This window comes from Musa acuminata, chromosome BXJ3-11 (genome assembly GCF_036884655.1).
Source record: "Musa acuminata AAA Group cultivar baxijiao chromosome BXJ3-11, Cavendish_Baxijiao_AAA, whole genome shotgun sequence".
NCBI lineage: Eukaryota > Viridiplantae > Streptophyta > Magnoliopsida > Zingiberales > Musaceae > Musa > Musa acuminata.
The window spans coordinates 25,652,485-25,680,335 of NC_088359.1; the positions used below are offsets into that span (position 1 = coordinate 25,652,485).

Below are 27,851 nucleotides of genomic sequence, written 5' to 3' on the forward strand. Positions count from 1 at the left end.
ACTCTTTTTTATGATATACAATTATATTTTGGATAATAATTATGATAGATATTATATATATATATATATATATAATCTAGACTTAATTTTGAGGGACTTAATCTCCAGATATAATATAGCAATTTTCATATTTACATCTCTGAATCCAAGTTTTATTTATATATTATTGTAAAATTTTTGCCAATGATACAAATATCCTCTGATGATTATTCTGATAGCAAAATTAATAATAAATATATCCTGGATAGTTATAATAATGATGTTAAGGAGACATCATGGGGTTTTAGCACAATCCATGTACTATCTAGACATTAAGTTTACTTTAGCCATTTAAATTTACACTTATATTTAAATTTAACTTTTAGTATCTTAATGTCAATGTGGGACTTGCAGGAAATGGCAGTTAGCTTGACAGTTAAAAGATTTTAGTATCACTTACTGGTTGTAAAAAATATATATATATCGAGCTAAAAAATAGATATATATTAAATTTTGCATTTAACACTATATCCCTACTAAATTAAAAACATTTATAATATATATGCCAAATATTTAGTTAAAAAGCAAGATTTTTGGTATCAAATTCATTCTTCTTTTGTTTTCTATACCGACCATTAGCATGCATTTTAAAGAGAAAAAAACAAATATTGTATACGTACCCATCTTGATCCGGTCAGATGCTAACATGTATTATTCTTCACCTTGATTTCCTTACAGCTATGGACAGACAGTTCACGCCTCACCCGAGATGTGTTCACCTCGACGAGGGAAGAACGTGCAGCACCGATCAGATCCCGACATGCGTTCACCTGGGTTTCCTTCAAGCGAACAGTTGGTGCCTGAGCCTCTGCCGTGAGCATTTCATCGAACAGCAGAGTGACCCATACAAGGAGGAAGAAGGTCTTGCGAAAAATTCAATCTTCCCTCGTAAATTGGTCGGTGGCCTATTCTTGATGACAAACCCAGCATTTCATCGAACACACAAGACGGAGCAGCATATGCATGATGACAGGCTGAGCATTTCATCGAACGCTCTGTCTCCATGTGTTCCCTCCTATAATTGGTTGATCAGTAGCCCCTGATCGAGACCTCCAACTGCTCCAGCCTCTTTGCAAGCTCGTGCTTCCCACAATGCTTCAGTCCATCCACCACGGAGTCGAAGCTCTGTGGCATCGGCACCAACCCCATCTCCGTCATCTCCACCAAATAGTTTGCTGCCTCCACGAACCTCCCACCTCGAACACACATTTTCACAAGCATTGTGTATACAGGCCGGTTCGGCGGGTGCCCCTTCACCTTCATATCTTTGAAGAGACCGAACGCATCACTGAATCTCCCTGCTCGGCACAATGCCTTGATGATGGCCGCGTACAAGCTCGGAAACGGCTTGTTTCCGTCCTCCACGGCGCAGTAGAACAACCTAAAGGCCTCCTCGATCTTCCCCAGCTTCGACACTGCCGGGATCAAGATCTTGTAGGTCGAGATATCCGGGCAGAGCCCCAACTCGCTCGCGTCCTGGAGCAATCCCACGCAGAAATCGATCTCGCCGGATTTGCAGACCGCCTCCAGAAGGGAATTGAAGGTGGTGACGTCCGGCAAGACGCCTTCTTTCGTCATCCGCCGCACCATCTCCTTGGCTGCCTCGAGGCACCCTGCGTTGACAAGGCCGTCGATGAGCAGGTCGCGGCCGCGGACGGGGGGCTTGAAGCCGCGGCGGTTCATCTCCTCGAGGAAGTCCTGGGCTTCTCGGAGCTTACCGGCGGCACACCAGGCATCGACGAGGGTAGAGAAGGTCTGACGGTCGGGGGGGACCTGCTTGCGGGCCATGCGGCGAATGAGGGCGTACGCGCCGTGGAAGTTGCCGACGCGGCAGAGGGCGGAAAGGAGGGCATTGTAGATGGCGGTGGTCTGGGGACAGTCGAACTTGGGGAGGCGATTGAAGACGTCGACAGCGAGATCGGGGAGAGCGGCTTGGCCGTAGGCGTCGATGACGGAGGCGAAGGTGGAGGGCAGGAGAGGGAGGGACAGCGAGCGCATGTCGGCGGCGACGGACCACATCTGCGACCAGTGGCGGTGGCGGGCGAGGGGGAGGATGAGGGCATCGAACTCGGCGGCGGAGGGGCGGTAGGAGGGGGAGGTGCTGCGGGCCCAGGCGAAGAAGCGTAGGGCGGGGAGGGGGGTGGAGGGAGCGGCCGCGCGGAGGACGCGGAGGACGAGGTCCGGGGTGGGAGGGGGGAGGCGGAGGCGGCCGAGAGTGCGCTCGAGGTAGAAGTCGCGGCGGACGATGCCAGCGATGTGGTGGACTACAGCGAAGTAAGCGTCCTTCGCCGAGGGATAGCGGGGCAGAGGCAACGCCGGAGGAGCGAGGGTGTCGAGGTGGCGGAGAGGGGACAGAAGGAGAGGCAGATGATGGCGAATAAAAGGCGGCGGCGAGGATCGGCGGCGTATAAGCGGGACGGGGACGAACCGGAGCATCGGGTGGGGGCGTGAGGAGGCAGAAGCGGAGAGGGCGGCCCAAGGTCGACCAATATAACTCGGTCCGACATCAAACTCGGACCCAAATCGCGTTCTTGTACTCGAGCCGTGACTCGGTCCATGGCTTCTGAAAGCCGATCCATATGTTGACATGTTGATTCTAAGAAAGATGTCTAAAATGTAAGAAGGTAACAGAATATATATATATATATATATATATATATATATATATAAAGATAAAGACTTTACGACAATGGCTCAATGAAATGAATAGTAACTGAGGACGAAGAGAATATAAGGAAGAAAATGATGAAGAAAACTACTAGAGAGAGATTAAAAAGGCCCCCTTGAAATAAATCAAAAAGAGGTAAATTACATTCAAGATTATTATAATTAATTAAAATAAAAAAATTATCCCCATTCCTAATTTTCTGATGGAACATGCAATAACTTGGTCATCCATAAACAAAATGGTGATTCCAGAACGTGTTTTTGAACAGAGTGATCTTGTCCAAGATGTGAATGATGACTTGAAATTTCCTGCTAAATAGGAACAGAACTTTAATCTTGTTTCTGTCCAAGACAAAAAGAAAAAGACGATGTACAACATATCATTTGGAATGCCTGTACATAACAAGGGAGATTGTCCCACACAGCTCATTGGAAGTCGAGACAGCACAATATGATTACCAGATGCAAACAGGCACAATTGCAGAAGCAGTTAGGAAATGAATGATTTAGGATTGATTTTGACTAGGGTTGAACCAAGAGGTGCAAAGGGGAAGAACAAAAGAAGAAAAAAAATAAGCTCAACTGTCAAATAAACCCAAAACCAAACGTTACATCCATGTTTGGGACACTTTTCATGTGCATTAAAGTTTCAGCTCTACACCAGGAAGGTGCATCAAGCATACATGCTTCCACTTAGGCCAAACCATTGGGAGGGAGCAGATACGATGAATTGAGCTCCCTCATATATGTGATTGAAAGAATCTGCCAAACTCCTTAATGCCGATCATCAAGATCCATGCAATGTGTACCACAAAGCAAGAATAGTATCATGTTCTTTTCAGCCCAGCAAGTCCTTGAACAGGTTAGGGTTATTTCCTGTTGGAGTCACACCCACCTGCCTTGCTCTTGCATCCTTTCGAAGGGAATCTTGCGGAAATGGGCCCTTCTTAATTGATGGCACACTTGTTGCTGTATTTGAGGTTTTATCAACCGAATACATGTCTCTAGTAGTGGAACTTAGGGAACCACTGCTTGATCCACTCGGAGGTAGGTCTGTGTACGCTGCCGCCATCAGATCAGGCGTTTCGAAACCACTAGTTTTGACAGAATTATCAAGCGGTGATGGCATGGGTGTTGGCCCTACAAGCCCTTCCAACTGCTTAAAGGGATCGACAATCGTGGTGCTGGTAGGGTTTGGTTCACCCAGATCAAGTAGATCAGGGACAGAAGGGGCAGCCTTTTCCTTGGATGTTTCAGGACTACGGGATCTAGCCGCACCTGGTCTCTCAGCATTCCGTGTGTTTCCCTTAGGTGCCCTTTGGGTCGATGTTGCTTTCTTCTCAGTTTTACCAGCTGAACCACCAAAGAGTGAAGCTGCTAACTTTTGCTTTTCAGCTGAAACTTCCGGCTGTTGTCTCCTTGACTCATTCAACTTATCACGTGATTGCGAGCCAACCCCATCAATATGAGTGACCCCATTTGTTGTCTTCTCTGTCGAGGTTGTACTAGATGGTCCAGAAGAAGATGAATACGTAGGCCTACCCCACCTCCTCTGAACACCATCAAGGTGAAGCTTAATTCCATGAGCTGCAGAAGAGGCACCAGCCACTGATGGTAGCTTAGAAGCCTGGCTAGTTTCGCTATTGCAGGTGGTCTCAGGCACTGGAAAAAGATCGGCAATTGGTGTTGGAACTGAGACCTGAGGGATCACATGTGCAGGTGAGGGCCTTGGAAGCTCATACGCCTCAAACCTAAGCATATGGCTAGAAGCTTCATGCTGGTACTGGCTCTTGAAATTGCTAACATTAGACATGCCTGACCGTTCACTCTCTGGAATGTAAGGCGTCGCACCATTTTCAATGGATTGTTGAACAAAATCTTTCAAGAAAGTGAGATTCTTGTCAATCTGCAATAACCACATTTTTATCAGCATATTGGAATGGCCTGAGAAACAATGAGACACAGTGATATGGAAGTGCTAAGAATACACAAATACTACGTATCTGATGATTAATAAATATAACAAAAAGCTAGAATTAATTATGTCAACATTTGTGGTCCAATGGCAGACAGCAGTTTGCTAAAAGTTAGAGGGCCATATAACTTTCAGGGCAACTTAAGCTTTTTGCAAAAAGATTTGACAGGACATGTAAAAAATAGCCAAATATGTCTAAGCATTCAGCGTATTTTAGCCAATGGTAGTAGGTGAAAGTAACACACTAGCAAGTGGGGGCAACAAGAATGCAATTCTTTCAGCAAACCGTACATATATCCTCTACATCCTATTGTTAGGCATCTTAAAGAATTGCATGCAAAATATTGAAAACATGAACAGCACATGATCACTAGTAACCAAAAAATATAAGACAAATTCTTTACAATGGTATTACCCATGCTGTCATGCCCGCTAACAAAATATGGCTGGCAATGTGGAAACTGCTATAAAATTACCTCAATATCCTCACAACTAGCATCAAGTGGCATGACACTTTCAACAGCTCGACTCTCTAAGCATAGCAATGCTTGTAGCTCATATGCACGTTGCTGTAAGTCTGTCGAATGTGATGTGGATAGTTCATCAATTAGGGATTGACACTGCAAAGGCCATGAGTAGTTAAAACAAGCTAGAAAAAAAAGATATGTGAAATAGAAATCCATGTAGAATTTAATCAAATAACAACATTTTCATATATCAGATAGTATCAAAACAGATCATTTATATTCTGCTATCTTATTTCTCGAGTTCCTTAAAGCAAAGCCGAGCTATATTTAAAATCTTATGAAGTACGAAAAAAATGGTCGCATCTAAGTTTGAGGAACTAATTTAGTACGCATTCAAAAGCCTCTCTGAGACAACCCAGCTGATGAGGAACTTTACACACTTTATAGTGGAACCTTTGCAAGTTTTCAAGTTTTCCAGTGTAAATATGCAAATATTTAGGTGTAAAATAAAAAGTTGTTCTTCCATAGGCAATAATTTGCAAATCTAGAGGTGCACAAAAAAACATGAATAACTGTCCAAAATATAAAGCTGGTGGTGCACAAGAATTTTACTATAAAATAATAAATATCCTATCATTATCTTAGCAAGATTTCAATATAGTAACTTTAACATCCCTGTCCAAGGTAGCCTTTTGATGTGCATCCATAATACCTAAATCACATATAGATCACAGCCAAAAAAAAAGGCATGTGGTCATTAGAATCCATAGAAAAAGTTATCTTGGATACTTGAAACTATAGATATATATGTATTCGAGTACATGCATGCATTCTAGAAAATATTCATCCTCCAATATTAAGAGAAAATTTAATGATCTAAGTAGGAAATAAGCCCACAGTCTGACGAAACAATGAACAACCAAATTCAGCTTCAATGACTAGACACAGAACAAGGTCATAAAGACCGATAAAAAATGAGTGATACAAGATCAGTTACCTCAGGCAACATTTCAACTTTCCTTCCTTCAGCAATTTCAAATGCGCAAATTTTCAGGATGGCTGATATTGCATAAGCCTATCAAACAGTTGAAAAAAGCATCACAAAATTGCAAATCAAGGCACTTCAATCAACTAAGCATATTCTTAAGTAATAAATTAATGAAAGTGGGGACGAGAAGATAAATGAATAAGGTCATAATATTAATAAGACACTATGTTGCACAAACTATAATGCCCTATGAGCATAATGGAGCAAGTTTATCGACTTTCCTTCCTGCTGCAACTTCAATGCACAAAATTTTACGATAGCTGATATTGCACAAGCCTACCTAACTGTTGGAAATAGATATCAACAAAATGCAAATGAACACACTTCAAGCAACTAGCACATTCATAAGCAACAAAAAATATAAAAAGTAAGGTCATAATATTAACAAGACAATATGTTGCACAAACAACAATGTATTATGAGCATAATGGAGCTGTTTACATGGCACTATTTTTCTTTTCCAGATGATAAAATGTTGATAAAAAAACAAAAGGCAATAGGACATAAGCCTTCATCAAGCTTTGGTATCACACAAATATAACACCCCAATTGTCACTGATGCCACATCAATCTCTCCAACGCAGGAATTTGTCAAATATGTAAATAGAGGATCAGATAATCAGCAATAGGTCTAAAATCAGTAAGCAGGTAGACACACCTCTAACGCCAAACAAAGTAACAACACTAGGCACTCCCTGTGGGAGCTTAAAAATGTTTTCCTCTAAACAAGGTTCATTACAACTTTTGCTATATATATGCTGCATATTTCTCTAAAAAAATTTGTGCATTTCTTTTCTTTTTCATATCATGGTAAAATCTGCAAGTCACTCCATCTAATTTATTCTATCACCAGAACGTACACATTTTGAAACCCAAAGCTCTACTACAGAATTACGCTGTTATATGTGCACCATGATCGGAATGGATCAATTATTAAACCAGACCCTAGCAATTGCAACGTCTAACAAAATTTCTGCATCCCATCCATAACTGAAAGTGAAACCAAGCAAAAGATGTATGGAAAATGCTGCCTTTGCACTCTTCATGACCAAGGATCAAGGTTTGTTGCACTCTGTGTGTACGTGTCTCTACACTGCTTCCATTTTCTTCAGTCCTCTTCCCTTTCTCCTCCTATTTTCCTCTTTCTCCCTCTAAGAATTCTTACTATTTTTCCTTTGACAAACTACATAGTGGCAAACCAAACTGGCTTAAGATGGTTGCACCAGCTGAACTCTGGCAGGTTTTCAATGTTTTTTTATACAAAAAACTGACAAGGAGATGGTTGTCTATGTCCAATCATAAATTAAACTTGCCAATCTGGCAAATGCTGATTCGAACAAGCTGATCCAGAAATTAACTTCAAGCTTCAAAGTTCATGATTGATATAAAGCAAATGACTGTTTGACTCCTTATTTTGATGAGCATTCTCAAGTCTAATCCCAAGGCTTGAGATGAGAAATTTTCAAGCAGCTTGATTTTATTTAACAAATTTCAACAATGGGGCAAAAGAGCTTAAACCAGGATGAAAGGAAAGGAGAAAGAAGTGATGCTACAGAGATAAGATCCTGTACTTGATTTCTTAACATATACAAGTTTCCAGTGAGGAACCGGGAAATGAACATCACAGGAAAAGATAATTTGAGGCTTTGAGCCTTTTTTTTTCTACAGGTAATCCAGACCAATGAAATTTTGGTTGGAAATGACTCTTAATGATAAAACAAATTTTCTTAGAAAAAAGCCAAATGAATATGATATTATCTATGGTTTTGTCAGGATGACTGCAGAAACTGTAAGTAAATTTATTCCTTAATTTCTTCTTGACTATAGCCAGAACAAATTCATTTGTTTAAGGTAAGCCACATGAAGAGTTCAGCTATGTTTCACAAGGTACATTTAGTTATTGACTTGCATATTTTAGGTAATTATTTCACAAAGTCCATTGCATTATCTTCACATTCCCTACTACGTAATGAGTGTACATAATAGAGTTATCTTGTGTATTTTTAGGTCATCGTTTCACAAATTTCATTGAATTGTCATCACACCCCTACTTTTAAACTGCCTAAGTCATATAATAGGACTCTAGGCATAAAGACTCCTAGGATCATGACCTTGCTAGTACACAGTACAAGTCTGTCAAATAATCAAACATCAGACATTCAAAATAAGCAAAATATTTACAATAAAATGCTAAGGTCAACATTTAACCAGCTATCAGATGATTGTTCATTGATATCACCTTCATCTTCTCAAGTATGAAGGATGTGCAGTTGAATTATGGATTTGTCTTTGACAATTGAGATAAAGGACCTGTTTCTTAACTATGACAACAGGAAGTCGTAATTTGCTAATTATATGGGTTAGCTACCTAGATTTTTATTCCACCATTTAACTTTATGTACCATAATATCCCTAATTAGGTCAAGAGCATTCAAATCTCTTTTTGTTGTTTCTACTACAGTGTGCCTTTCACTGGACCATTAATCCTAATCAACTAACCTTCTCTAATCATAGCATTTATAGATCTCCTTTGACAATGTTCATATTGTTTTAAATGTTTATCCATTGTTTTATCCTCTATTGGGACCACTTCATAAGTCAGGATGAAAATATTCCTTGTTCTATCTTTCCTAGTAATCCCACTCTTATAAAAACACCTCAACACTCTCATCCCAACTACACTAATTTTTCATAGAAGAATTTGCTTCCATTTAGTCTCAAGTTCAAAACCTCCCATTTAATAGGTGATCTAGCTTAATTGTTTAAATACTCATCATGAATCAAGTGTTTCCTATTTCTATTAGATAATGCTGAACAAACCCTTGTCTGTCCGTCACGAAAATCTAATGTGAGCTTAATCATTGGACTGCTATAACAAAATCTTTGAGCATGAAAACTTAATCCATGTGGACCTCAAAACAAGATATAATCAGGAGTCAATCCTGTAGATTAGTTATTCTCAGTTTCTTCTTTATATCTAATATGTTCCAGAACAGTAGAAGAGAACAAACCAGCTAGAATATTGTAATGACACAAGCAAAATGTTCAACTTAAGCAACAACATACTAAAAAGTTATACCTTGACAGTATCATCACATAGAAGGGCCTCCGTCACATCACATAACTTTCCAATTATATAAGCAGAAGGATATTTCCCGTCTGCAGTCCCATATTCCCCCAGAACCCAGCATATGACCTATAGTTAAGCAAAATATGAGTACATTTATAAGAAAGAGAATTTCCTGAGCTAAAACAAATAATAAAAAATAAAAATAATAGAAACAGATTAATACTTGTAAAAACAGAGATGGAAGCTTCGGTTCCCCAAGAATACGCAAGTATGAGTCCACCTGCAAAGAAAGAAGTTAGGACCAAAGTTTGATAGTTGGGCCCCTAATGCTTGTGGTGAAACCTAGTCAGACTAGTAACTAATTCCCAGGCATTGTTGACCCAAACTGACCTGAACAGCATGTGAAACTGGTAATCTGAATTCAATTGAAGAACTTATGGTGAAAAGGGAAATCATAATTTTTAAAAAGCCAGCATAATGATAAAATTAGAGAAAGTTATATCATATGTTGAATCCCATTCATTCATCACAAATTAATGCCATAGACTAGACTATTATGAATATATACCCAAAGCATGATGTTGAATTTTCAAAGATAAACTTTAAAAGGTTCAAAGTGGATACAATATCCTTTAGTAATAATTTAAACCAACTAGGTGATGCGTGATAGAAATGGGAAGACGGAAACAAAATGAAAAATATGAAGAGAAAAATTGTGAAAGAAGAAAAAACAGAGTAGAATTGCAAATTGGGCAAAAAAAAAAAGGCGAATTGGAATGCCAAAGTATCTTTCCAAGTTATCTGACTATAACATAGCTTGCTAATGAATCAACATGCTACTAGCGATTTGAGGGTTGCCTAACAGCTATTGGAAGCTTGGAACACCAATCAAGAGAACTTCATAACCAAACTACCACGACTTGGCCTGATGGAATAACTGAAACACTGACCCAAGATGCTTAGGCTCCAGTAAATAGTCCATTTTCAATGTGGAACTAAATCAAAGTATTACAATTTCCCTCATATAAGGATTTGACATCCTCGTTAAGTACCAATATAGACTAAATCGAACCCTAGTATGCAGCATGTGAGGTCTAGCTCAATGATGACTCTCTGTTGTGATGTGCCCTCTAGCGTTGTCCACGAGTAGCCATATTCTACTCAAGCCCTCACTAAATGAATCCTAGGTCGACTCCAATACCATTTGTCATGATGCAACCTAATAGAATAACTGACTTGTTAACTTATTGATCCAAAACCGCTGGTCCAAATAGCTTAAAAACAAGTTAATAATCTTGTACCATCAAGCCTTTATAAGCCAAGCTCATTTCTGATATGGGACTAAACCATGATATCACACGACACCACATATCAAATATGGAAGGGAAAGGTCAAGATAACAACAGGGAATTGAGTTGTGTGACTTCTGCTACTCTCATCGAATGTCGGTTTAATAGGTTCAGCATTATTGCATCTAATTACTTGCAATTCATTAAGACCTTCAAAACCTTGTGAGAACTTTTTCCAACATCAAGTACCCTGCTTGCGATCAATGAAAATACTCTCCATTCCTGAAGCTTGAATTGTTGGACTTCACCAAAATCAACGTATAAGCAGTCTACAACACAGTTACTAGGTAAACACTTCACACTCTAGAAAAGTTTGTTGAACATGTTCTTCCAGAGCCTATCAAATAGTGAAGCAAACACTGACACGATATCAGAGGTAGTATATTTCATCATTGACAAAGAGATAATGACAATACGAAAATACTTACTGCTGAAGACCTCAGCTGACTTTCAGCACCTTCGTCATCCTCTCCAAATCCTTCAGCAATTAATCGCATTAAATTATGTGCCACTCTAACATTTACAAGATCACCTGCATGCTCAAAGACCTTATTCATGGTCTGGGAAGTAAATAAACTTGTCAGAGGTAATATTTGGAGAGCTACAGAAATATGAGACAATATATGTAAATCAGTAAGAGTTAAACAATATGAGTTTAGAAGTAGTTACCTGAATAAACCATTCATTGGTTGGTGCGAATTGTTCAGCAAGCTCAACACAACGTGAGGCAATCTCTGTTTTGTAGTGATTATCACTGATGTTTATCATGTATTCAATCATACGGCCAACTATTACTTCAACATTAGTAGACTTTGTCATTTTATACAGTAATTCAAAGGTCTTGCGCTTTAGGGTATCATCAGGATCCTGTAGGAATGAATTTAAAACCAAATTGGTCCAATCATTTCTTAAATATGTGGCAAAGTCATGTGCACAAGCACATACTAGCAAACCTAGAACATCAATAGGCATGCTCAAAGCAAAATACTATAGATCTACAACAAAGAAAGCTTGATCATGAGTAAATAACTATACTGGATAACAATTAACTATAACGACGACTTGTTTAGTCATCTGATTGCTCTAGAAATTCACCTATTATTCCATTTTGACTGTTGTTACACCCAAGGTTTGAAATATCATATTGTACCGACGTTTCGACATTCGTTCGGTATGGTACGATACTGTATACCGAGCGGTATACCGTTCGGTATTTTATATATATATATATATATGTCGCCTTTTTCGGCGACGTCAGCTTTAAAAAAAAAAAATTTCCTTCTCCCACACGGGGCAACATCACCGAGGCGACGCGACGTTGCCTTTTTCGGCGACGTCACTTAAAATATATATATATATATATATATATATATATATATATATATATATATATATATATCTCTCCTTTTTCGGCGACGTCAGCTTTAAAATTTTTTTTTTCCTTCTCCCACACGGGGCGACATCACCGAGGCGACATGACGTTGCCTTTTTCGGCAACGTTGCTTAAAAAATAATAATAATAATAATAATAATATATATATATATATACACTATCCGGTAACTGGCGGTCTATGTACCGATCAACTAACGAACCGATACGTACCGTCCGATACGGGCGGTATTATTCGAAACTATATACCTTGGTTACACCTTTTGCAAAGCAAATCACTGTTATATACTATGCAATTTCTGTACACAATAGTTTTAAAAGACAATCTTGTAATAAATTAATCAATTATACAAATAGACACCTTATATCTTGTTTCGATATTGTTGCTTTTGTAGCAAACAGATACTTGTTTTTATCTCTTTCCACTGCATGAAAAAACTGACTAGTTATCCCCACGAAACAGATAGTAAGACTGTCACTATTTAGTTCCATGTCTCACACTTTTCTTGTATCCTTGATTTTCTTTTCTGTTCCACAAATCTTAATTTAAATGTTTTATTTTGTAATGCTCTGATATAAAATTGTGAACTTCTATATTATATGTCAAATATTTTTCAAGTAAAATGTTTTCCTAAGTAGGTTATATTGGAAACATAAAATATTGGCAAATTATCAGATGATTTCGTTAAATATCATATAGGATTTGGCATGTGTTTATCAAATCATACAAAATACGAAACATAATCATGTAAAGTTAAATTGTAAGAACATATATTTTTATACACATCTAGATATAATAGAAATAATCAAAGCATTTATTTCATTTATTGTGTATCAAGAAAACATAAAATAATCTCTGTTTTGTGAAGTAGTTATTAAATGTGCAATTGATTGATGCAGCAAAAGATACTTCCAATCCAAGGCTAGCATGTGCATGAAATACAGCATCAGAATCCTTGCCTTTGGGAAATGAAGAATGCTTGATCACATGTAGCACTATGGATTTCTGGCCCATAACAAAGTAAAGCAAATGGGCCCTTTCTTTCTGGTCCATATTACTGAACTGAGAACTTAGGACAAAGGATTACATGTGGATTTAGCGCATAGGTAGACAAACAACATTGATTAGCAAGATCAACGAATTTTTAATTTAAATAAAAGTAACATATGTTTTTCTTCCAAAATTTAATGTTTAGGGTTTAAATTCTTCATGGGGATTGAGCATACAATGAGTTCTATCAAACTTATGATTAGTAACCATAGGTTGTAGTGTAACTCCAAAAAGCATGTTTCTTTTGAGAAGTATTACCTCTAAGCAATCAATGACAGCCAGTTGGTGTTCTTCGGCAATATCTGGATTTATTCTGATCAGTCTGCCAAGAGCATCGACACCCATGTATTTGAGGTTATGACTATCACTCTGCCCACGAAAATGACAGAAATAAGAAACTCAAAGCATGCCATTATCAACCAAAAATAAAAAGGTAGACATGCCTTCAAAAACTTTGAAGTAGCTTCTGCTGCAGCCTCCAGTAACTTAGCATTTGGATGGATTGATGAAACACAACATATGCTTTCATATAGCACAGCATTACCAATGTTGCTTGATTGTTCACACTTCCTAAAAATGTCTCCAAGGACATTATACATGTGTCCACTTGCTTGCTTATCACCATTCCCGAGCAGTGCAAGAATCTTTAGTAGTTTTATCTGTAAAGAAAAATAGCAAGCTAACAATGTAGAACTGTGACAAGTACTGAGATTCAAGTATCATAGCTGCCATAATACCTGAATAAATGGAGCAGCCATTTGATGATAGTCATAAGTCTTTGGAAGCCTTCTTTCGGCTACTTGCTTAAGAATGCCAACAAAACTGATAACCAAATCCTTGTATGAGTTTACATCTGCACAAATGAGATCAAACAGAGGACAAAGTGTTGCACCCATAACTCCAGGATCATTATCACATAGCCTCTGCAACATAATCAATCAATAAATAAAAATATTAGCTCACAGAAAGCCATGCCAGACATGAGTAGAAGAAATAATCAACAAAGTTTACAAAAAAAAAATTTGTAAGAAGATTGATATAGTATGTAAAGTAGCTTGTCAAGGAAAAGCCTGGTATTATAAAATCTAATGGTCAGAGAAACATTACAGTCAGATAGATAATCGAAACCCTTTCATACGTGATGATCTAAGAAAACAAGCTAAGCTTAATTTACCCAGGTTCTGAAATTCACTTGATTTAGCAAGATATAATCATCGGGTTGTAACATGCCTAGATTAACCCGGAGTCTGGCCCAATTCTTTCCCTCTTCACTTACATTCTACTCTGACTGATATTCAATTATTTCCCTTTACAATCGAGCTATACTATCAAGGTAAACAAATAATTTTCTTTGTCTTTTGTGCCTGGTGCAGAATGCTTGGGCTAGTATGTAAGGTCAATATCGAATTAAGAAGCTCTGGGTAAGTTTCCACAAAACCAAGCGCATAGAAATTCCTGCATACATGTTTGTGCTGTTTACATCAACTCTACCCCTTTTTCATATAATGGTGGTCTGTCTCATTCAATCTGTCTAATTGCTTCTCAAATCTCAAGGGAAGGTTCCTTTTCTAAAAATTGAATCCACTTCAGTTGGTTTGTCATTAAATTCTAATTTCAAGAGTCACTTGTTCAGGTATTTTTCAAGTGCTAATAAACAATTCGAGGCCAGAAATGTTACAGCAGTTTAGTATTTTTATTGGCTCAAACAAGACAATTTTCCTGAAACAAAGCAGGCTGGTTGGAGGGATAAGATCCCGGGGAACAAAAAAGAAATAACAACCAGAAATCACCAACAAGCCGAAGGAAGCACCTTTTTAGCGACCAGAAATCCTTCTAAGTGCAGAAAATTGAATGTCAAGAACTTCGGAAAAAAATTGCAATCGAATACAACAAATGCAAGGGCGTAAAAAAGAAAACATGCCTTTCTGAAATTGGAGACAAGGTGGGACACTGAGGCCGGGGATCGCTGGTAGAATCGGTGGAGCGCCATGACGGCCTTCTTGCGGACGGCCTCCTTGGGGTGCGTGAGGAGCTCGACGACCTGGGGGAGGACGGCCGGGATGGTCTCCTCGTTGATGAGCTTGCAGACGGCAGCGAGGGCCGCGCAGACGACGAGGTAGTTGTCAGAACGGAGGTCCTTCTGGATAGTGTTAACGATGAGGATGATGAGGTCGTGGTCCTCGCTGAGGAAGAGGGTGACGGCGAGGTAGCCGGTGCGCTTGAGGGGGAGCGCGTCGTCGTGGGTCATCTTGACGGCGTGGATGTAGCCGAAGGAAGCGTCATGGCCGAGCATCTCGGCGTAGACGAGGCGAATGATGTACTCCTTCATCTTGCGGCGGGGGACGTCGGGCTCGGCGATGCGGCGGCGGAGCGACTCCACCTCCCGGAGGATGATGCGGTCCTCCTCCGCCTTGGAGCGCGCCTCCCCGATAGACTTCACCAGGTCCAGGAACTCCTTGGACTGGCCCCATCCGCCATGGGACCCAATCGCCAACTCCCGTCCGATCGTCTTCAACTGCTCCATCGACGCTTTGCGTTGCTACGAGGGGGAGGATTCCCCCCGATCCCAATCCGGAACCACGGCGAATCCGAAACCCTATGGTCTTCTCCGCTCAAGATCCAGAGCAAATAAATCCCACCCACGAACGGCGATCGGTCTTCTTGGCGCAGCACTATTCAGATCGAGATCGAGATCTAAAACCAGAGAGAAAGAAAGAAAGAGAGAGATGGGGGAAGAAGAAAACGAATGATTTTTATTCGATTTTGTTAATAAAAAGCATCGAATTATTTCGGTTTAATTTGGTGGGTGGACTTCGATCGAAGTGGAAGGTAAGATCTGCGGGGCGAAGGCGCATCATCGCAAGTCACGTGCTTCGTGGGTCGATACGAACACGATGGATGTCTCCGATCGCCTCCGTCTCTTGCTCGATCCTCCCGAATCCGCTGGGAGATCCCTGGACAAGTCCTCCTCTCATCCCCTCGACCGAGACGATGGATCGTCCTTTCCCGTCGACGTCGAGTGGTTCGTCTCCTTCGTCGAATCAGGCTTCTTCCACACCCGTCGTGATGCCTTCCGTTGGGACTCGCCCGACTTCCAAGCAAAGTGTTTTCGGAAACTTCGAGAGGGATGGAAAGGAGGATTAATTATATTATATTAGGATACAGCATTAGGGTTCCTTCAATGATCATCGTGGAGGAGGAGGACCCAATGTGGTGGGGACTATAGGTTCAGGTTCGAGAACAAATAAGGACCGAGCTCGATGTAGCTCAACGAACCCATGTTGGGGTCGTTAACACACCACTCTCCAACCCATTAGAAGAACCCAAAACGCTACACCTAATAAATAGTTACCAATTTCCCTTATTTTTCCAAGGAAGAAAAAAAGCCTCTACGAAATCCCAAAAAGATCTTCATTAAATGCTCGCTCTTTCTCAAAAGTCTTTCTTCAACGTCTCTACTACTGCTAATGATAGTAATTTGTGTCACCTTGCAAGCAACGAAATAAAGTAATCTAAGATACTTACATGGAATGAAGAACTATATGCTCATTTATTAGAGATCATTGAATACTCAGATTCTAATTTTATTAGATGTGTTGATAAAAAAAAATCAACATTCAATAATTTATTAAGTTAGAGGAGAAATTTTGTTGTATTCACTTTAAAAGTTGAGTTTGTAGTTCGTTTTGAATTATGATTGTAAAATTTTATTTCTGAGACTTCGGATCATCGATAATATTATTAAAATGCTTAAATTTTATAACAGTATTTTTATCTAAAAATGATAATCCATCACAACTCTAATACCAAATATGTCAAAAACTCAACACACATTCCTAAAGAATAGAATTTTGGCTAAAACTAATCTTTTCTTTCTCACTCCAACCTTCCTTATGGCATTGTCTAGACTCACACTTTGCTACCAAAACAACAAAGTAAGTTTTTCTATTAGAAATCTCATTCCCAGATAAATACTACCATGTTTACCACATCGATCACTTGATATCAACACACTACATGAAGTGCAATAATGGATAAAAATGCCAAAAAAGGGAGTTTAAAAGAGATACATGTAGAGAATATATGGACGGCGAAGCGAAACATCATCGAATTTATGTAGATATATCCATCCTCAAAACTGAGACACCACTGCAAACTAATCTCACTCACAGAGTCTTGAATATGGTGTCCTCAATACATTTTAGTATCTGCTTAGTTTGCCAAACTTCGGTATTTGCACGATCCATAACCTGCAGAAATCATCAGGTCAATCTAACCGTCCAATGTCGATCAAGACAGCAAATACAGCAATAAATCATACGAGCATCAGTTTACGATATCACCACATGATTGTAAAACCATAGTGTGATGGTATATAACATTTGTCCATCCATGAAAATAATATCTACAATTTCGTAAACTGTTATACTAATGAAGCAATATGAATGGTATCAGTGATAAGACAGTATCGCAGAAAGCATAGAGTGAATTAGTTTCCTCGAAAATATCATGACCACAATATTTATCATGAAGAAAACCAGCTTTTGCAAAGCCTTTAATAACTTTCAGCAATTCTAAACCTCAAAGCATTAGATACTAAGACATGAAATTGTTTCTTAGCATCAAGTTGAATGGCAACATCATGTTTAAGTTGAATGCTTGTGCGTCTAATCTTCCAAATCATTTTGTGAAGATAGAATATTACTTTGTTCTTGTCTAACCTGTCAAATAAATACTAATTGAAAAGTAGAATAATATTACTTTCTTCAATATTCTTCTGTACACATTAGGCTCCAATATGCTATTCAGTATCAACTATTAGAGATTCATAATAAAGTCGATCATATCATGAAATAGCAAGTGTAACTACCATCAGTATTTAAGGTCATCTCTATGATCTGTTTGTTATAATACTTTAGACAAAGAACTCCATGAAAACAAAGACTTACACCAATCATATGGATGTAGATATACCAAAATTTTACTACAAGAATACCAGAAAGATAGATAGATTGCACTCTCAGTAGCATAAGATGCCAAACTCAGGCAAGTAATTGTCGAGAACAGACGATATATATATAACAACAAAAATATAATTTTAAGCCATTAATTTTTTTAAAACCGAAGCTAGGTGTTTGTTGTTTTACCACAATTCAATCGAAACCATTTACACCCTTCTTAATTAAATTCCAATTTGTTGCCATTAATTATAATAAGGTGCATGTCACATTATCTTTACTAATCTAGAAAGTTGCTCTCGACGTAATTGCTTTGTTAGCCGTAAAAGTTGCTGTCATCTAATCCTAGCTCATTCATTCAAACCTACATTAGTTGCATCAGTGTGAACTTTCAGCGAACAGGTTATGGACAATAATGCTGACACAAAATTCTACAGGAGGAAGGATGTGGCGTTTACTTGGATCTGTTTTGGTCTGCAAGGCGAGCCCGTCAAAGAAGCACGTCGCACCGGCCCGCCGAAACAGCTGCCAGTACGAATTGAAGGCGTAAGAGGCGTGCGACACGATCGTGTTGGGCTTGTGGCAAGGCCCGCCGGGCCGGATCCCGTCGCATGTGCCGTTCCCCTGCCCGCACGCATACGCCAGCGCCGCCCCCACTGCCGTCGCGTTCGACGCCGCCCTCCGACCACCGCCAAACACGCACCATATCCGCCCCTTGTACGGCTCGTTGTTCTCCGGGGGCGGCAGCGACGGGTATGACGCCAACGGCCGCCGCCCGCTCAGGTCCACATCGTAGGCCATCTTCCCGTGGGGGTAGAGCAAGCCCCAGTGGCGCTCCGTCCCCGGCCCCGGCTTCTGGTTCTCGTTGTAAAGCGAGAAGATGAACACCGGCATCAGCGCCCCTGGTCTTGCCGGCGTCCCCGCTGCAGGCCGCGCCGCCATCCGCTGCACGAGGTTCCGGTTGTAAGTAGCCGCGTTGTGGACATTCGCTCCAATCTGGTCCAGGTCACCGGCGTTCGGCCAACCCGTCTCGGCCACGGCCATCCGGACGTCGCCGAACCCTAGACGGCCCATCGCGGCCGCCACCGCATCGAGCATCTGGTCCAACAGGTTGGTGTAGGTCAGCTTGCTTCCGGGGTCGAAGTAGTTGAAGCTCGAATTGGCGGTGAAGAGGGCGTAGTCGAGGCGGATGGAGGAGGGATTCGAGGCCCAGGCAAGGTAAGGGTAGGCGTCGACGAAGTAGTAGGAGCGGGTCTTGTGAAGGAACCGGAGGAGAGGTCGGATCACCGGTTCGGCAATGTCGGAGCGGAAGGCGCCGGCGGAGGGCGGAAAGGAGATCCCGAGGGCGTCCATGGCGAAGGTCGTGCTGACCTTGACATCGCGGATGGAGCGGGCGATGAGAGAGCGGTGGATGTTGACCATGGCAGGGACGAGAAAAGGCCAGGTGGAGTTAGCGAGGGAGGTGTAGGAAAGGATCTCATTGCCGACGAGGAGGTAGCGGACACGGACGGCGGGGTAGAAGGGGGTGAGGTAGGCGGCGACCCAGGCGTCGGCGAGGGAGGCGTTGGTGCCCAGGGAGGGGATTATCTCGTTGGGCACCATAATGGAGACGCGGAGGCGGGTTCCGGCGAGGGCGCGGAGGATGGCCGGGTTGGCGTCGTAGATCTTCACGGCTCCGGCGCCGATGGAGCGGAGGAGGGCCACGGAGCGGGCGGCGGAGGGGAGGTCGTCTCCGAGGGTGCCATAGTTGATGCCCAGCCTCGCAAATCTCCCACCTTTCGCTGCTACAGACGAGAACAGAGCGTCACAAAGCACTACAAGCAGATAAAAACCAGACCTTTGGACCTAAAAAGGGCCAAAAAAATCCAAATTTGCGCAGCCAAAGACGAAGCACATATGACGAAGAACATCGAGGGAAGAAAACAAAAGCAGAGAAACAAACGAGCGATTGCTTTACCCAGCGAAGAGAAGAAGCAGAGCAGGATGAGAAGAGGGAGGAGGGCCATTTCTCTGTGCCGCGGCATGGTCAGGCGCGAAGAAAGCTGCTTCTCTTCTCTGGATTCCTCGGCTCTTCCGTTTCTCGAGCTTCCAACACGGGAAATTAGCAGCGCTGCAACTCACAATAAACTCTGGGAGTGAGGAAAGTTGCGACCTTTATAGGAAATTCCAAGGAGTAAATGAAAAAGGCATTCATGGCGAGTTGAACCACTTCAGCTACCGGAAGTAAGACGACAAGGGTTAAACAGTACCAATCAATGGAGAGAGAGAGAGGGGGTGAGATTGTCGTGGTGGTGTTTTCAAGTCTGTTCTTGGTAGCAGAGCGAAAGAACTGCGCTTTGTTTCGCCCTGGCGTCGGCTTCCTTTGGATGCGTGCGCTCTGCTGCTTTTACTTCTTAGTTTTGGAGAAAGAAAGCGCCGGGAATAAAGAAAACAGAGGAAAGAGACGTTCGAACGTTGTCGATGATGGGGACCCGTTTGCCATGCCGGAGGAGACAGCGCGGGGACACGGCCTCTCCCATGGACAACTCTGGCCAGTGAGAGTGTGCGCCGCGAGACAGGGTTCAGGTTTCTACCGTTGCACTGGCCCCCATCCCGTAGCCGTCTATCGCTGATGATGCTGGGGACCTTTAGATGCTGTTTTCTGGTTCGGATGAGTCACACCCGCAGCCCAGTGGTCCGCGAGCGGATGGCACGTACTCGGATATGTCCAGTGAGTACGCGCCGCAAGACAGGGTTCAGGCTCCTCCTTTGCCACTGGGCCGGTCCCTCTGCGGTCGACCGTTGAGGGTGATGGGGACAACCGGCCTCTGTTTGCTGTGCAGGAGGAGAAAGCGAGGGGACGAGCCTGCTCCCATGAGGTGCGCACGCGGAGGCCACGTACTCCAGTGAGTACCCGCCACAAAACAGGGTCCAGGCTCCTGCCTCCTCGCCGGCCCCTATCCCACCAAGGCAGAACGTTGACGGTGACGGGAGACAGCGAGGGAACGGCGCTTCTCCGAGGCGCTACACAGCAGTGCGCAGGTGGAAGCCACGTACTCGGATCTTCTCCAGTGAATGCCTGCCTCGAGGCAGGGTTCAGGCTCCTATTTGCACAGTCATTTCACCTCTTCTGTGAGGGAAAAGTCACGAGTGTTAAACAGGAAAAAGAACAACATTAGAGTAGCAACACTTTGATGCTCGGAAAAAAGATGCAAGATTAATCACAAGAAACAATTGCATTACTTGAATATGCTCAATGAAATCATCAACTCAGTACCTCGTCCAGAAGTATGCCATCGCTGCATTTTCATTATTGTGGCTTCAAAAAGTCATTTGAGCATCCACGATGTGAGATATATTTAGGATGCCAAGTGACTGACATCTACATTTCAGCTTCTGCAACCAAATAAATACATGCATCAGCTACCAAAATATATTGCACAACAAGAACTCAAAGAATGAATCCTCTACCATAGCAAAACAAAATATCCTTTCCCCATGTCAAAACAAAGTAGGCCTACATGTAAGTCAGATATCAATGAATGACAAATGCCTCTTTAAGTTGGTTCTCTTTCCCTTCTATTGTACATTTCCTCTTCTGAAAAAGATTTACATAAACCGAAATTGTGTATCAGTGTAGCAGGAACACCCCATCCATCATAAGAACAGTCATTATGAGTCGATTTATGCAGTTTCTCCCCCCCAATAATCCACCTACGCACTTAAAACAGTGCAGCCTACAAGTTCATTCCAACCTGATACATTTCATATCCTCTGAACTTACACAAGTTCATGTACCCAGGTCTTGCAAGATCAGATACATCTCACCACTAGCGTTATATGAGTCACCAAAGATCTTGCTTAAAATGGTCCTGTGCATCACTGGTAACATGTAATACTGTTGCAACAAATCAGAACTCATACCTGAAGGGATGAAAGGCAGCAAGAATTAATAAGTTGTGTATCTCGGTCCCGCTACCATATCTTCAATATGAATCAGGTATAAAGGAAGTTTGATATCAAAATGGAATGACATATGGCAAAGTGAGAACACTCTCGGACCCAATTCTTATTGCCTCAGCCCACACTTGAGGTGTCTCATCAGCCTCAAGCTCTGTCTTTGGTTTTGATTGAAGTCGAAAGCTGTAGCATAGCCACTCCTGGTCATCATACTCTGGCAAATCATCCATTTTGCGCATGGAGTATATTTCACTGAGATACTTGAAATCTCAGTGAGGCTTCAAAGAAACTTGCCCTTTCGAATTGTCTATAACAGCTGGATACCTCGATTCATCTGAGGATGGTGGAGGCATTTCTACACCATTTAGAATGTGTTCCTCATTACTTACAGAAATTTTTCCTGCCTTAAATGTTATTTATGGCCTCAGGCTTCATGGAAGAACAAGAAACATGGGACGAGTCCACTAGCATCCCATTTTCTGTGTGGGTAGGAGTTGTCCTTGGAATTTATCAGGCAGCATATCATTCTCTGTAATGACAAAGCACACAAGGTGAAACATAATTATAACCAAAGGCAATGACATCTACAATACCATAAAACTAAATGATGCCTGCAGAATCAAAGGAAAGCAGCTAAATAGAGCCGCCAAAAAGAATTACGCACCATGCAGAAGGCCATTCATCTCAAGTTCCTTTCTCTTCTTATTTTCATCAGTATTGCGACTCCTTTTCTTGTCTCTCTGAGAAGCTAGCAGTTCTAGATTTGAAATACCTATCCAATCCTTTTTTTCCTATATCCCTTATCTAATCATATTCTTTATTTTTTTGCTCACATTTATGTCTCGATTTTGTCTTCTCTTTTCCTTTCTCCTTGAGTTTGTCCTTGTCCTTGTTCTTCTTATCCTGACCACTGCTCATGCATCTTGCGTCATTTCTACCACAAGCTTCCCCTACCATTTTATTCTCTTTCCCCTCAATACTTTTGCTTCAACCTTCTCAATTGGTTGGCCAATTCCCCCTGTTCTCTCCGCTCTATAAAGATGTTTGGAACCAGTTTCTTGATTTCTCCGCTGTCCTCTGTTTTCTTTGCAAGGCCAATGGCATCAACTTTTCTATGAGCCAGAATTGTAGAGCTTTCTGCTGATTGGCACAAACCATTAGAAGGTCTTTGTACCATGCTAATAGGAACAACAACTTTGTTTCATTTGCAGTTCTCCTTTTCCACTGCAGTTGTGATGTATGGACCATCAGATCGTTGTTGAAGAGAAACCCTCGAGTCCACTGGTTGTTCATTACCACCATTTCCTATTTGCCCAAGATAAATGAAGTCTGGAACCAAATTAGCTGTATTTCGTTCTTTTTTAACAGCATTTGCAGATCCAGAAGCCTCGGTATGACTTTGAATCAAACTAGGCAATTTATCTGCTGTCCATCCCATTGTTTCTCCAAGGCAAAGAATACATAGAAGCAGAAATGACTCTAATACTTGCAACTCTTTCCATAAGCTTTGCAGCTTTAGCACCGGATCCATCAAAGCTTCTTTGGATGAAACTACTGGAGTTACCGACAATTCCGTTTGCTTTGATCTGACAGTACAACTCAGTTAATTTGTAATGCTTAATATCTTCAGTTTTCCAGATGCCCTCCAGCCTGTCTTTATGGTGACATTGAATCGGTTTCTCGATCCTATCATTATATGTCCCGCGTCCACCCTTGTCCCTATCCTCCTTTTTCTTGTCCTTGTGCCTTTCTCTTCGATTTCTCTTTTCTTTGTGTTTGTCTTTTCTTTGGTCTTTGTCCCTTCCTTTTTTCCCTCCCTTTTTTCTGTATCCCTGTTCTCCTTTTTATGCTCTTTCTCATTGTGCTTCTCCTGAAAACAATAGTCCAATTCTTGGTTACAATAAAGTTGTCAGAAAAAGTAAATCACACTTCTAAGTTATTGCACCAACTATTAACGAAGGACGAAAAACTGCCAACATGATTAATTGAAAACTGAAAACAGCACTACATAAACAAAGGTCACATAAAAATTACAGTCAACATGTGCCTTTGCAAATTCTGAGAGACAAACATCTAATAGTTTATTTACTGCAGGAGTTACAGTCAGTAACTTGACATTCTCATGGACAACTTTCAATTGTTGCACGCATGGTTAACAAAACATTTAGAAAGCAAGGCAGCAAAGATCAAAACTATCTTTACCTACAGCAAAGATCAAAGCATGAAAAGAACATGTAACATAGACCATTTACCTACAGAACTAAATAACAAGCTAGAAATCTCTCTTGTCCTCTTCCTGAATGAGAAATCACAATACTAGAAGAGTATGGAAGCTAACAAATATCCATAAAGTACAACAGAAGAACATTTCAAATATCAAGTGATGTCTCATCACAATAAAGAACATTTCAGATGCCACACATTGTTTGTAACCAGTGAGTTTCACATAGGACAGATTTTACTTTACTCAGATAAAACCGATCACCATGATAAAATAACATTAACAAATAGTCTACAATATGTTCTTCTAATATTCTCCATCAGTACAGGGTGCCTTCTTATATCTAATATCCTCAGCAGCTCCCCATTGATACTCAACATAAATATATTGGAACATATACAGAAAATGTTTTTTTTAATTTTAGAAATGAAATTCAGTTTATCTTCCATTGAAATCCTTGCAAATATCCCTTGAATATTTCTGAAATGACGAGTCTCACCTAGAAAAATCATAAACTTATTTCATCTAGACAACTGAATAATGAAATTATCATAAAGAGAACTTCCAGAAGTAATCCACAATATGCTTCCCCATTATGAGAATAGAACACTCGAGAGTGTGGTTAGACACAAAAGAAAGTCAATCACATGTTAATATCAATTAAATGTATAATGGATTCTGATTAAGCTGATAAATGCATCCAGCAGACTGAAAATGAAAGAAAAAAGGATGCCAAACTAAACTAGTCACCTCATAGTTTTCTTCAACTAATCTACATTTTTAATAAACCTTCTTTAACTAGGCATTTTACTAATGAAAACTATTTTCAGGAATTATAAATGTCATCTAAAATTTATATCAAAGCAATGAGATTCAGAATGGTGGGAAAAAATGATGATTAAGATGAATGCCTTTGATGCCCATTCATAACAACAATAGTTTCAGATTGACTAAGAAGAAAGAAATGATGGAAGAAAAGGTATTCTATGATAGAAACCTTCATCAAGAGAAGAGATGTTAGCACTAACCCTTATACAAGAAGAATTAAATTTTAGAACATTTTACATTTTACGCATTTATTATCTTTAATGATCTATTTGGCAAACTTTCACCCAATTATAAAGAAAATCAAACAATGATATCCAAGAGCCCATGTGAAATGACTAATCAAATGTACGAGTTGACAAAATTAATCGCAAACCATTTTGCAGATAGCTGTTTCTCAAGAAAAAGCACACTGCCTAGGTTATTGATAAAAAATCAGACTTTTCCAAGACTAGTAAAAATTTCCCCCTTATTTCATTTCACAGTATAAGAAATTTCAGTCCATAATGCTGCCGGCATTTTCAATGGTAAATTATCAAGGGAAATAACTTATTAAGCAACAGATGAAATATTGCTAATGTTGTATATCCACAAGAACTTCACAGCCAAAATTGCAAGAACGCATGCAGCTGTGAGAACCATAAACCAATGAGTCCTTAATGCAATATGCAGTTGCTGCCCATGCATGCTATTGCACAGGCCTGGCAGTATTCAGCAAAACTCTCTCCCTTCCAGGTGAGTGCTCAATCTCTCTGTGCCAAAGTTGAAGCCTTATCAGTTGAAACAATCAGTTGTTTCTTAACTTGAAGCCTCTAAAGTTGACCGAATAGAGGCAATTGAACAAGAATGGCAAGTTGAAAAACATACGAATATCAACATGGCATGATGGGAACTGAAATATGAACACGTATATAAGAATGCGCATTTAATTTAACCAACTTTAAATTGAAGCAACATTTTCTGTTTAGCTCCCTTGGGAAAGGAATCTATACAACTATCTGGTGAGTGAAAGCTACTCAAACAATTTATTTACAAACTCTGTTTCCACCTAAAACAACGGTTATGATTTTATTTTGGATAATTTAAATGATAGATACATTGTATGATGAAATTTAACCGAAGTTGCTCATCCTACCGTAGGGCCCACAATGCAGTTGACATGTTATCTACTTCCAAAAATGCTATGATCAGTTGATACAAAAATAACATTCTCAAAGCAATTCATCAATTGCCTGACTTACACTATCAAATGCCAAGGCAAAGCTCTATGTGCTTGGCAAAACAACTAAATAAAGCCATTCAAAGCTAATAAAAGCAAGCATGCTTCCATAAGCTTATGGAATAACCTTTGCCAGTAAGTATACGTAGTCACTCCTTGCAACATTCTTCGCCTTCTTTTCATATCCTGGTGGCGGATACGGGAAGCAGCGAGACATTACTGCACACTTGCCAATTGCTGACCAAAAAGTCCCAATATCCAGTTCAGTAGTTCCGGTTAGGGAATGAACCATCGCCAGTGCTCCTGCTCATAAGCCTTGTCCACACGCTAATTTCAAGCTCCAGAATGACTATATTTACATTTTTTGGTGCATCACAATGAAATCCCAGGAAAATAAACTTCCAATAGAACAAAAATCTAACCTAAGGTACCCAAATTCAACTTGTCAGATAAATCTTGTTCCCCTCTTTCCTTTGTATAAACTCACATTTTTATGGCACCTCAAGAACGCAAACAGGCCAGTGATCAGTGGAAAGAACCAAGATCCATTAGGGCTGCACATCTGAAGCGACTACACGTGACTCAAAGCAAGTTCCAGAAGGGTTTCCAAGTGCAGCCCTCTTCCATTTTCTAAACCATGATCAATCTCGGGCCTCCAAAACCACAATCGGGGATGAACAAGCCGCCTCCTTTCCTCAACAACGGAGGAAATCCCCGCAAGAAAATCCAGTAGCCGGAACCAGCCCGAGAAGCAGGCGCCATCATCCAGTCTCCCGATCACTACCAGAACCCTCAACAGACCATTATCCCGACCCCAGCGCCGAAACCCTCCGCCGTCTCGATACAAAAACCAGAGCCCCGAAGCGGCTGGCGCGAGAAAAAGCGGGAGAAGGGCTACCACTCTAGATATTCGAGAGAATTCTCAGTTCTCAGGGGACCCTTTTTAGATGCTCGAGGGAAGGGAATCATAGAAGAAGAAGAAGAAGAAGAAGAAGAAGAAGAAGAAGAAAAGACTGGAGCTTTGTTCGATCGCTGTAATCTTTGCTCCTTGTTTGGTGTAGTTGGCGGTTCTGTTCCAATCTGTCATGTGGTCTGTTGTCCCTTGCAGTTCCCCTCTATATATATATATATATATACATATATATATATATATATATATATATATATATATATATATATGTATATATATATATATATGTATATATGTATATATACATATATGTATATATGTATATATACATATATGTATATATGTATATATACATATATGTATATATGTATATATACATATATGTATATATGTATATATACATATATGTATATATGTATATATACATATATGTATATATGTATATATACATATATGTATATATGTATATATACATATATGTATATATGTATATATGTATATATACATATATGTATATATGTATATATATGTATATATACATATATATATGTATATATATGTATATATATATAATGAATTTTAAAAATCTTTAATTTTGATAATTTCCTATCGAGCATCGTAACTTTGAAAAATTTTCATAAAACGCTGGTAGTCACGTGAAAAAATTATTTTACCCATGCTTTTATCAAACCCATCGTCACCTCATCCTCCCTATATTATCAT

At 40.4% G+C, this 27,851-nt stretch overlaps 3 protein-coding genes across 4 annotated transcripts; all 3 read right to left on the reverse strand.

The window, feature by feature from the left end:
* Positions 1 to 664: 664 nt before the first annotated feature.
* Positions 665 to 2,657, reverse strand: LOC103971523 (pentatricopeptide repeat-containing protein At5g18390, mitochondrial). Its single transcript, XM_009385556.3, has one exon. It carries the CDS (start codon positions 2,626 to 2,628, stop codon positions 1,069 to 1,071), a length of 1,560 nt encoding a protein of 519 aa, XP_009383831.2. The 5' UTR covers positions 2,629 to 2,657; the 3' UTR covers positions 665 to 1,068.
* Positions 2,658 to 3,271: 614 nt separating this feature from the next.
* LOC135652370 (AP-4 complex subunit epsilon-like) lies at positions 3,272 to 16,179 on the reverse strand. The gene is made up of 11 exons (XM_065173225.1): positions 14,978 to 16,179; positions 13,794 to 13,979; positions 13,500 to 13,715; positions 13,315 to 13,425; positions 11,285 to 11,482; positions 11,044 to 11,175; positions 9,490 to 9,546; positions 9,276 to 9,392; positions 6,146 to 6,223; positions 5,158 to 5,301; positions 3,272 to 4,612 (listed from the first exon to the last, which is right to left on the reverse strand). The coding sequence occupies exons 1-11, from the start codon at positions 15,578 to 15,580 to the stop codon at positions 3,545 to 3,547; spliced, it is 2,910 nt and encodes a 969-aa protein (XP_065029297.1). The 5' UTR covers positions 15,581 to 16,179; the 3' UTR covers positions 3,272 to 3,544.
* A 792-nt stretch (positions 16,180 to 16,971) lies between these two features.
* On the reverse strand, positions 16,972 to 27,301 carry LOC135652561 (probable glucan endo-1,3-beta-glucosidase A6). 2 transcript variants are annotated; one of them, XM_065173573.1, is made up of 8 exons: positions 26,346 to 27,301; positions 22,618 to 23,823; positions 21,918 to 22,482; positions 21,271 to 21,389; positions 20,264 to 21,123; positions 19,972 to 20,124; positions 18,473 to 19,798; positions 16,972 to 17,306 (listed from the first exon to the last, which is right to left on the reverse strand). In XM_065173573.1, exons 6-8 carry the CDS (start codon positions 20,036 to 20,038, stop codon positions 17,269 to 17,271), a joined length of 1,431 nt encoding a protein of 476 aa, XP_065029645.1. In that variant the 5' UTR covers positions 20,039 to 20,124; positions 20,264 to 21,123; positions 21,271 to 21,389; positions 21,918 to 22,482; positions 22,618 to 23,823; positions 26,346 to 27,301; the 3' UTR covers positions 16,972 to 17,268. The 2 variants fall into 2 exon arrangements, with proteins under 2 accessions (XP_065029645.1, XP_065029646.1); XM_065173574.1 differs by having other exon boundaries at positions 18,473 to 19,795; positions 19,972 to 21,123.
* Positions 27,302 to 27,851: the final 550 nt, after the last annotated feature.